The following is an 11,669-nucleotide window of genomic DNA, read 5'->3' on the forward strand; positions in this document are numbered from 1 at the left end:
CAATTTATTTTTGCTTATGACGTGCTTCCGTCTATTAGGGGCTTGTTGTCAAGCTGGATGATAATTTTGGGTTCATCAAGACACAACAGGACCCGCAACTATTTTTTGACGTAAGTGAGGTTATGGAGGACACCAAACTCACTTTGTCTGAGAAGGTTGAATTTACGGTAATACCGGTAAGTTTTCAGCCACTGAAACATTCAGATTTTCACATTTGGTTCCTGAACCTTTTGTAATTGCTAGATTTCTCCTGCCTGTATTTTGTTGTTGTAGTTTCTGGCTTTTGCTGGAAAAGTAGAGAATACATTTTGGATGCTGGTATGTCAATCCGTCTCTTTTGTTGATGTAATTGTTATACCATTTGAAGAGTGAAACAGCTGAAGGGGGAAAACAGGCATTTAGAATAAGAAGGCTGAATGAAAGCGTCTTCACGTCTGCACCAAAATTAGAGGCCTTTGGAGTAAAAGAGAAGGTGCAGTACATAACTTTTATTCATTGTATGGTTTATATACTAGGGCTTGCACAGATACTTGTTTTTACTAGCCTTAGCTGGAGGGTCAAAACAGCAGAATCAGTGATAAAACATGTCCCACTTGCTTAGTTTGTTAGGGTCATCTGTAATGTGATTTTATTAACACTTAGGGTAAAACTTTGTCTCAGTTATGAATATATTTATCCATGACAGGTAATGAATGATATGCAAGAACACTGGGACAAAAGTTGGGCTTATTTTATGTATGGAATAAGTTTAATTCAAGTCATGAAATCTGCTACTAGTTGGCAAAGATCCAGTGCATGCATGGCAGAATAGTGACTAGTAATAACTAGAACTAATCAACTTGTCAGTGCAACCCCTAGTTTATGCAAAAAAAAAAAAGTTTATTTTTTGACAATTTAGTCGTTTTTGGTTGATTGATCCTTAAATGTGGATTCTGCCACATTTGCTTGGCTGCCTGCAGAAGAAAATGACTATCAAATTGCTGAAGGACCCCAAAGACCAAGTCAAGGACGGAGTCAAAACAGAGGACAAAGGCAGTGAATCAGTGAATTTAGAGTAAGTAAAGCATGTGTAAGTAGGTCAGTCCATTAGTTAAATGTGCAGATTGACAGGTAGAAGTGAAATGTTTTGTTCACAATGCAAAAATGTGCTCCAAAACTATAGAGCAGGGGTGGCGAACGTCAGTCCTGGAGAGCCGCAGCCCTGCATAGTTTTGCTTCAACCCTAATCAAACGCACCTGAACAAGCTAATCAAGGTCTGAAGGGTTACTAGAAAGCAACAGGCAGGTGAGTTTTAATTGGGGTTGGAGCTGAACTCCGCAGAGCTGCGGCTCTCCGGGACCGGGGTTCGCCACCCCTGCTATAGACCAATTTGGAGTAGACGTCACTTGCAGCTGCGCGCGCATAGTGGTCGCAAAAAAACACTGGTAACAAGTGGAGGTAAATGGGTAAAATCCATAGAATAAGAGAAAAAATATATTTTGTGCCTTTTGATGTCAAAGTCAGAGTGTAAATAATTTTTATAGAATACTGTCATCAAAGATGCCTTTTGAAGCTAAACGCAGACTTTTAAACAGACATACTATGGATGAAAACTGCTATGATTACTCTACTTTTAAAACATAAGTTTGATTTAAACAAAGTTAACATAATATTCACATATGCCATTCGTAGGGGATGTATTGTATTAGTCCTACAGTTACAGCATGAAATATTATTTAAACCTTTTACTATTAGCATTTTTCATAGCATTTGGACTTTATAACTTGATTTAACTCAAAAACAGTGAGTTTGTCACTTCTGAGCGGAAAAAGCCAGAAGTGTGGGATATAAACTCCTATGGACTACTTGCACTGAGCCTCGTGACGTACTTCCGTTTTGAAATCGCAGGGCTCAGTTATTTCCGGTTATGTACATTTTTTAATGTGCTGCAATCATGCAGTTGACTTAAACGTCTATTAAAATGAGATTTCGTGGGATGATTTCCAGTTCACAAATTTTTGGAGACGGGAGAAAACATATTCTGATAATTATTGCGTATAGAATTTTCCAAACTCAACGGAACGTGAAGTTTTAATGCAACATAAGCATAAATAAATATAAAATCAAATTTACCTTTCTTTATAAATTCTTTTATTCCATGGCTCCATAGACTGCCACTTGAAAACCGCCCACAAATAAAACGTCATCACTGCTTCAGATCTGTAAGACTATCCCACTATCTAATGTCAATTTTGTTGAATAACAGTGATTACCGCTGGGTGACAAGCTCTGAGAACATTTTGAAAATGACATCTAATCAGTATAATCTATAATCTTTTTAAATCAATTATTTTGTACCGTATCTGTGTAATTCTCGAGCTAAAGGCTGTTTTTTGCAACCATGATGCACACGCATCCCGAATGTTTACAAACAAAATTACTCTGTTCACACAGAGTACAGTATAGTTATTTTTATCCACCTCTGAGAGTACTTGAAGCAAAAGTTAAAAATGGAAGTAAAACTTAAAGGTGCAGTATGTAGTTTTGATAGTTAGCGGTTGAAATGGGCATTTCAGTCTAAATTTAAAACTTAACACTCATGTGGTTTGCCAGGTGCAACAAGGAATAAGCGCAACTGACAGTGTTAGACAACAAGACTTATGCTTAAGTTGATGAGATGATTTACCGCGTTTTAATATGCCCCTGGTCATGGAGCTTTTTATTACGACATGGAACCAAATTTAAAAGTTGGATAACTGGCTGTAGCATTGTTTTACAGAGAAACAAGTAGGTGAACTTAGCGTGTTTTCTAAATATCTGCAAACACATTATGGCATTTTTATGCTTCAGAACAGTTAAAAAATGACATACAGCACCTTTACGTAATTGGTTTCGTGAATGCAAAACACAGTAACGCTCACAGAAAAGGAGTTAAATTATTGGTTTAAATAAAAACCATTGTTAAAATATAGCCCCTTTCACACAGTATTACCAGTAAATTGCCGTAAAATTACCGGTAAAGCATCATTCACACATTAGTTTCAAAATACTGGTAAATTCTGTGACATCATTAACCAGAAATGACTCTGCACCTCCCGGTGTTGTGTTTGTAAACATGGAGGGGGTATACGTGGTCAGTACTCTGTAATCTGTTCACAGTAATTTACCAGTAAAGACTGTATGTGTGGAAGGGGTTTATGCCTGATATTGTCAAGCTCCTGCAATGTGGTAATACAGAAACATCATGTAAATATTATATAATGATAAATTATTTTAACATCTTGTGGAGTCTTTGCTATAAATGTGTTGTATAAACATTTGATTGAAAGGCTTGTCATTGCAAAAATCACTTGTATGAATAGATCCATTTTTGTGTTGTTATTAACATTTATTGTACTAGTTATTTATAAACAGAGATCCAGTGCATGCATGGCATGCATGCATATAAACAAACAATTGAAGAGTTCCAATGCAAAAGCCTCTAAAAGTCATCTTGGTCAAAAATGAGATAACGATACTGAGTGAATGCACACTTCCACACTTCAGTTCCTCAAGTACTTTCACTTCAAATGCGCTAAATCCCAGCCTAAATCCATTCAGAAGTACCAGTATTTACATAGAATCCTATATATAGTAGCCAGAAAGAAATGCTAATTTAAAAAAAAAAAAACCTCAAATGAATGCTTTTGCATCTGAACTCTTGAATTGCATTTACCTGTGAAACCAAACAAACTAACGAAGAGAAGTAAAGTTTTGAGGAGAGAAATGAGACATTCTTTGTGCATTCCAGTAAATTTTTAATGAGCTATATTGTAATAATTCAGTCAGGAGAACAGACCGCAAATGTGCCGGATATGCAAAAGGTAAAAAGAAAATCGCTGAGCAACTGAAAAGAGCTTTTGCCATAGATATTTTTGTTATACCATGTCACATTAAAATACCAAGCGTTACGTTATTCTCATGATGTCTGGAAAAAAAAAAAACATAAAGAAAAATTGACAGCTCATTCAGTCAAAGTGATTGGTAAGCTTTATTTGTAGGGCAGCTTTATGATTTGAAATGATTTATTTCAGTCTTTTAAAATGGAAGTGCCACCCATAATTCAAAACGCAGTAGGCTCGTCAGAAATAAGGTGGATAGACCTTTTTTTTAAACTGGAGAAAGTACTATGTTGTCCTAACGTGTTATAACGTAATGCATTTTTTATTAAATTTGTTTTGACAATTTCTTGATCTTTAGCAAGTCAAACAAGGGAAAAGACAAAGCATCTATGTCATCTTCAAAAGATCTGAAGAAGGATAGCACTAAAGGTGATAGAGCACGAAGCAGAAGCAGGGAAAATAGTCGACGTAGGTATAGTCGGAGCAGGAGCAGAAGCAAAGAAAGTGGTCGACGCAGATACAGTCGCAGCAGGAGCAGAAGCCGGAGCCGAGACAGAAGCAGGAGCTACCACAGAAGATACAGAAGTTCCAGCCATGAGAGGAGAGACAGCCGACACAGGCACAAACGTAGCCGCAGTCGGAGCAAAGAGCGCGGAGAGAGATACCGACGGAGTCGCAGCAGAAGCAGAGAAAGGAGCAGCCAGAGTGCCAGGAAGAGAAGCCGAAGCCCTGAACGCTATGCAAAACAAAGCAGCAGTAAGGATCCAAGTGACAAAAAGAGAGTTAAAAGCCCAGACAATGTAGATGATGAACTGTTGAGAAAAAGGAAGGAGCTAATGGAACTCAACGAGTTGATTGCACGTAAGAAAGCTATTGTCGCTATGGAGCAGAATGCAAAGAAAATTGAACCTGAGGATGGAAAAAGTGGCGTTACAACATTTGATTATGAACATGTGCATCGTGAGAACATTTGGATGCCCGACCTAAAACCAGTGAAGTCCATCTTGAAGAAGCACTCTGAACCTCTCGCTAATTCTCAATCTCAGGTTTGTTTCTACTTGGGCTCCTAGGTGTTGTTTTATATTTGATTATCTCTCGTGTATCTCACTGTCTCTCTTATCTTCTCCAAGGCGTCTGCAAGCAAGGAAACTGCTGCTTCTTTTATAAAGAGTGAGAATCAAGAGATGCAAATAGGATACCACCAACAGACTTGTGCTTTTGGCTCAAATACACCCGGCTACTCAACATTTGAAAGTATTGCTGAGAGGACCACTGCAGGGTCTGATAAGACATCTTTAGCTCAGATTCATGATCCAGAATTGGTAAGAAAAAAGAAGCAGTTAGAAGATCTCAGCGAGTCCATAGCTCGCAAAAGAGCAATAATCGCTATGGAACAGAAGGTTAAAGTTGTTCGGGATTTGCCTGAAATGGAAGCGGAATACGAGTTTGACCCGCACACAGAGGACCAATTTGTAATGCCCAAAGCAAACTTATGGAGCTCCGAAATAAAACCTGAAGTTCAACCGAAAAAGTCCATTCTGAAGAAACGCTCAGACATTCTTACATCTCAGGTTTGTTCATTGTAAAAGATGTTACTTGAATTAGATCTCCTTGGTGGGGAAAAAACAGCTTTTGGTGTGGAAACTGGTTTTTCAAATATGGTGGCAGAGTATTTGCTGGTAATGGTCTGGATTATGCTCCTCGCCAATTATGGTGGTCTACCAGGTCTGATTTTGACCAATATGGTATACTAGGTTGACCAAGCCATCTACAATCCATTGGATTGATCATAAAATCACTAGTTTGGTCCACCTAGAAACCAAATCAAACCAACTACTACCTGAAGTTGTTTTTAGCTGGATGTCCCAGCAGGGCTTTAAAAAATACTTAAGGCTTTTCCACCATCTGGCTGAACGGTTCTGAGCATGGTACCAGCGGCATTTCCAACACAGTCCAATATGGTACATTTACCACACTTCTCAGCAAAACTCTTTATAGGAGAACACTGTTGATGGAAATGCTTTAGCAACTCATGATTGGTCACGTACACCACAAACAGGATCCATGTCATCGTGCCTGGGTTGGCACAGAACTCATTCATGAACATTAACCTTTTAGCTCAATGGTGGAAAAGTGCTGTTGGAAGCCAGAGTGTGCACAATGTTTTAAGGAAAAGCTACCTGTCACTACAATAATTTGTGAGGAAATTGTATTTTTTGCTTTGCAGAGTGACACAACCTCAGTTGATGAATATGGTCAACCAAGTCCAGATGGTTCTTCTTTTGCAAAACCACCTTCTCAGAAGACAGCAGCTTTGCCATTTAACAGGTCCTCGAATCTACAACCCATTCATTCTGTCACTTTGGGAATATTCAACCGGATCATGAATGAGTCTTCAGCAGCCTCGCAAAAGACTAAAACACCCCCTTTTAACAAGCCAGTCATCCCACAGTCGCTTGCACAGGTGGCCAGTTCAAGGTCTTTGCTTGAACAGAAATCTCCAAGCGTGTCTAAAGGTAGCAATTCTCTGGATGACCAACACAGGGCATCATCTCGCCTGGCCCAAGACCATCCCCCTAGTAGTAACCCTTCTACGAGTCAGACTTCACCATCAGATCCAAAGCGCAATCTTACAACTCAAATGGAGCGCTTCCTTAGTGCACTCAACAAGGCTGACACCAGTGTTGTTAACTCATTGTTTCAAGAGGCTAGAAAGGATCTGGCTGTAATAAACACCCAGAAACCACCTCAGCGCCAGTTAGATAGAAACATACCCTTCATGGACGAGATATACGATCCTTTTAAGGAAGATGAAGAAAATGACCAGCCTTCCTTTTTGGGCAAACAATCTGGCCGGGAACGAGTAAAGACTGAAACCTGTTTGAATGACCCCAGCAAAGATGACCTCTTGCCTCATGAAAGAGCTATTCAAGATGGTAGTGGCTTTTCTCGGCTTGTTGGAATGAAGTATGGTGTGGACCCGACTGCAAAAGCTGGGCATCCGATGGTTTCAGAAAATTGGAGTGCCCATAAAGAGGATCCAAATCAGTTCTCCGAGCAGTGGAATCCGTATGAAGAGGACACTGAGCTGTACGCAACAGGACACCAACGTTACACCGATGAACGCAGTCTGTATAAGGAGCGTAGTCAATCTGCTGAGTACCAGAAAGTCAATTCAAGTGCTCAGCACTCTTACGTAGAGGACAGAGAGATGCCAGATAGTCAGTTTGATAAAAGCTTAGCTCGTCAGGAGTCTGAAGAAAGCAGTGAGGATAAAGACAGAAAGTCAGAGAACTTTGAGAAAATCCAGAGTCTTCTTCAAACAATAGGACTTCATCTAGACACAGCAGAGGTTAGCAAATTAGCAGACAGGACGCAAGAGCGATTGTATGGTAAGATGAGAAAACCTCCTAGTGCACCTTCTCACTCCTTTGAACAAAAAAGGGAGCGATCAGTGAGCCAAACTGAGCAAAGGGGTAGTAGTAGGGCAGATTCCTCAGACTCCGAAAGCTTAAGATCCGTTTCCCCAGCTCAGTCCTCAAACCGTAAGGTTTACATGAGTTATAAGGACTCGGTAAAATACAAAGACCAGCAGAAAGTGGAAGATGTAGACTTAACTAGCATTAAGAGAACTGTAGTGAATTTGAAACCGGAATCCGATGAACAAGATCCTTACGAACCTGAGGCCACCGCAGTTTCTCAAGCTTTGTACCAACCAATGACTGCTGTGACCACAGTTCAGTCTGACAGTTCCCAGTATGCCCAAAGTTCCACCGTTCCCAACTATTTGGCTTCACAATATTCGCAATATCAAAGTAGCGGTCAGAATTCTTGGGGTTCTGTGGCCCCTGGCCTGTACCCTTATGGCACTGTACCCCCACCCCCTAATCTAGGTTATGCTAGTGGTTACCAAGCAATGCCACCACATATGATGTCTGCTTATAGTTCGTACACTGCACCAATGCCTAATCCATATTGTGTACCTCCTCCACTCTCCATGCCACATCCATATGGTCCTCCATCCTTCTCCGCAATGGCCTCTGCTTACTCTAACCAAGCGGCTAGTGAAGTGTCAACTGAATCTTTAAAAACAAAGCCTGTTAGGTGTCTCAAAACAATAGAAACCGTCCAGACAGTTCCAACAACAGTTCCAACAACCATTCAACTAGGGCCTGCCAGGGCACTTGTTACCATACAACCTACAGAGGACAGTCAAGCAAACCAAACATCGGAGGAAGCCAAGAATACACAGGTTGCTACCATAACAGAAGATGACATCAAGGCTAAGCAGAAGAAACGGGTATGACATCTTTCTTCAAACTTCTCACATGTGGAATCCTTTGTTCAGTGATTCTTAATATCAATGTTATACTTACATATTTTATACTCATGTCATACTTTGTGATTCTGTGATATCGGAAGCTATCCAAGGACAGTCTTGCTATGTGCTTATTGTCTTCAGCTTATGAGTGCATCTGTAACATTCTGAACCTGTGATAAATCTACTGATTGTTTTAGCACCATTTTGTCAGAGTTTTGTTCTTATATAATTGTGCTCTGGGCAGCTTGAACAGTTTAACCAGAGAATGAAGCTGAAGAAAGAGCAGCAAATGGAAGCCCAGCGTTCACGTGGACAAAATCGGAATTCAGCTCCAGGTATTATTATTTCCAGAGTCTTTAGGTTCAGGAAGTTATTGGCTTCAGGTGCAATTGCCTGTTTAGTTTGCTTATTCCTTGTTTGTTACCAAAATTTTACAACCTTTGTTTCCAAAAGCAATTCAGGTAGTTCTCAGATCATAATAGGGATTATATCAGATCATGATCTGTCCTTTGTCACAAGATGAAGAAACAGCATTTTAGGTTTAAAGATTAATGGGTTATTTTTAAATAGCAGACCTTAGACAGCAGTAAGGCTGCGTGTCCACCAAAGCGGTTTTTTTTTGGAAGCTGAAAACGCCAGATACTCTGCTAAAAATGCTCAGCTGTGAGTGTTTGAGCGCAGCGTTTTTTTTTTCCCATCAAGACACTGGTTGTTATGATAAGGAATATCCGTTTGAAAGTATCTGAAAGTAATGGCAGATGCATTGCAAATAAATTGTTTCTCCAAGCATTATTTTTTATAACAATAGTATGGTAGTCTGGCATTTCCATCTGGTAAAGACATAAATACTCAGAGACAAGCAGTAGTAACTTCTCCAATGTTGTTCAGTCGAAGTACAAGCAGGGTGATCGGTATTAGTCCCGCCTCTTCTCTGCTTTGATTGGTTGGCTTACTAGAAAGTGACAGTGATGAGTGCAGCGTTTTACTTTAAGTTGAAAATTTTTTCAACTCTCTGCGCCAAGAAAAAACACCTGAACGCTCAGCGTTCAGCGTGAAAAAGATGCTCAGCACTCTGCACACTCCTGGCGTTTTAAAAAACGCTGTGCTCCCATTGAGAACAATTGAAAAAATATGCTAGCTGCAGGGAAAACCGCTTTGTTGGACACGCGGCCTAATAGTTTTTAAACTGTGATTTTATGTTCTAAAGTATTGCATTTATTTAGAGAGCAAGCAGAAAACTCATGCCATGTCTACACTGGACGTGTGTAACATATGGAATGCATTTAGGGATGCACCGATAATCTGAGAATATTTGTTTTCCATTTGGAAGTAGACATTTCACTCTCGGTAGTTAATTTTCATGTCTGTAAGGCAAGTATACAGGGAGTTTCGGTTAACGTCTCAGAGTACACAAAGACCTAGATGGCAGAAAGTGCATCCTGCTTGCTTTCATTATTTTACAAAAGCGCAATGTTTCTTTGTTATTGTAAGTGCACACAAATAAACATAGTCTTTACAGATTCAAAAGATGTATTACTCCTATGTGTTTGACCAAAAATGGAGTATTTTAAGAGCAAGTGACCACACTTTGCACAAGCACTTAAATAGTGCACACTTTTCTAGATTTCTAAAGTTTCTTCTACTTGCATATTTTAGATAAGTCATATTTGAGGTCGATGAATGATGGACGAGCATTTGGGTGTCCTGCCCGATGTATTACCACATAGACCAGCCGTTAACAATCTGTCCGTCACATACTTTGGATTTTTACTGTTATTTTTTCTGTGACTAAGCGACTAATAAAATTTTGTTTGACCAAGCTTCTTTTCGTAGACTGACGGTTAGTTGACTGTAGGGGGCAGGCCTACTACTTTGCCTGCTAAATATCGCTAAATTAAACGCATCGTTAAAGGTGTGTTTTGGTGATTTTTATCCCTATGTAGCAAAAGTGGCTTTATGTAAAAAAAATAAAATAAAAAAAATACCACTGATTTCTGTTAAAAGTAAATTGGGATTTAGCCCTGATTTCGGGTATATTTGGGGCATCAGCTTCAACGCTTTTGGTTTAAACAATCTCAAGTCAATTTAACGAAAGACGCTTCCAGTGTAGACATGAATTCATACAAAATAATAGATGCAGATCAGATGGTAGATGAGATCAGTCCTACTTTAAATCTCTTTTATTCTTCATGAACTCATTTGCCCAAACTAGATTAGGCTTGCCAGGATTAGGATCAGGTCTTCTGTTATCACTTGGTAAGTCCTGAAATATTGTTAGACTATGGACCATCAAACACTTTTTCATGTGGCCAAGCCTGTTGAGGTTAATGCACACCCTATATTGTAACACATTTACAGGTAAAAGTACCCCCAATGAGATAAAGAATGTGTGGATATGTGGCCACTCTCTTGTGTTTTGGGCTGAGAAGAGGGCTACTTCCCCTGAGTATGGAGTGCAGTTGGGCATGCACCCAGACTCAGTGCGCATCTGGTGGAAGGGCGTGCAGGGCATGACGTGGCAGCAGCTTGTACCTGTGCTGCACCAGCTGAAAGACAACTGGCCCAAACCTGATGTGCTTATAATCCACTTGGGTGGAAATGACATAAGCACAACTGCTCCAGAGGCCTTTATTGAGACTGTGAAGAAAGACATGACCTCGCTGAAGAGCATATTCCCCAGATGTCTGCTGGTGTGGTCCAGCATCCTTCCGCGGCAGTCCTGGAGGGGTACGGAAGACAGCAAAGAAATGGACATTTTCCGTATGGCCATTAATGAGAGAATTTCTGACATTATGACAGAACTTGGTGGCTCTGCTTTGAGCCACAGCAACATAAGGCCCAGTTTGGGACTCTACAGACCAGATGGGGTTCACCTCTCGGGGAAGGGTATCGATACCTTCAATCTGAACCTGCAGGCTTTTCTGGAGAAATGGGAGAGTGAAACTAATAAGACAGAGACAGAGACATCCGACCCATCCGCTTGAGATGAGGAAATTTCTGTGACGGTCATTTTTGTTCTGCTAATGCGGTTGTACAGTGCCACTTCATTCTTGTATGTGCTTTGTTGTTTTGTTACTTCAAAATGGATTGTTATACGACCTATGTACAGTAAAAGCAGATTTGTTTTCTATATGTATGTATCGCAAAAAGTTTTTTGCAAGAATGTGTTAGATTTTAGTTTTTACTTGTTCTGTTTTATACATTCAGTTTAATGACAAATAAAAAGAAGAGCATTAAAATTATTCCATGTTAATACGGAATAAACTTTTTTTATATTTGAGATCTTGTGTATGATACAAACAGTGTTGTCCACACATCCACTTCCATGTTTTGAAGTGTTTTGAAGCATTGGTTTAACTGGGTGTCTATCTTTAAATCTGATCCACTAAACAGCACAGAAAATGGCAGTTGTTTTAAAGGGGTCATCGGATGCTAAGTTCACTTTTACATGTTGTTTGAACATTAATGTGTGTTGGCAGTGTATGTA

The 11,669-nt window shown here is 39.8% G+C and overlaps 1 protein-coding gene across 2 annotated transcripts in view; it reads left to right on the forward strand.

Annotated features, from left to right (window-relative positions):
* si:dkeyp-121d4.3 (serine/arginine repetitive matrix protein 2) overlaps positions 1 to 11,462 on the forward strand; it is a 29,956-nt gene extending 18,494 nt beyond the window's left edge. Inside the window, exons 12-19 of one of the 2 annotated variants that reach the window (XM_051126767.1) lie at positions 39 to 176; positions 368 to 472; positions 960 to 1,054; positions 4,220 to 4,907; positions 4,992 to 5,432; positions 6,089 to 8,161; positions 8,427 to 8,517; positions 10,541 to 11,462. In XM_051126767.1, coding sequence (XP_050982724.1) covers positions 39 to 176; positions 368 to 472; positions 960 to 1,054; positions 4,220 to 4,907; positions 4,992 to 5,432; positions 6,089 to 8,161; positions 8,427 to 8,517; positions 10,541 to 11,166 — 4,257 coding nt within the window. In that variant the 3' untranslated portion in view covers positions 11,167 to 11,462. Of the gene's footprint in view, positions 1 to 38; positions 177 to 367; positions 473 to 959; positions 1,055 to 4,219; positions 4,908 to 4,991; positions 5,433 to 6,088; positions 8,162 to 8,426; positions 8,518 to 10,394 lie in introns of both variants that reach the window. The other variant, XM_051126768.1, reaches the window with a different exon arrangement.
* Positions 11,463 to 11,669: the final 207 nt, after the last annotated feature.

The sequence above is a fragment of the Labeo rohita genome, chromosome 13, assembly GCF_022985175.1.
Source record: "Labeo rohita strain BAU-BD-2019 chromosome 13, IGBB_LRoh.1.0, whole genome shotgun sequence".
Lineage (NCBI taxonomy): Eukaryota > Metazoa > Chordata > Actinopteri > Cypriniformes > Cyprinidae > Labeo > Labeo rohita.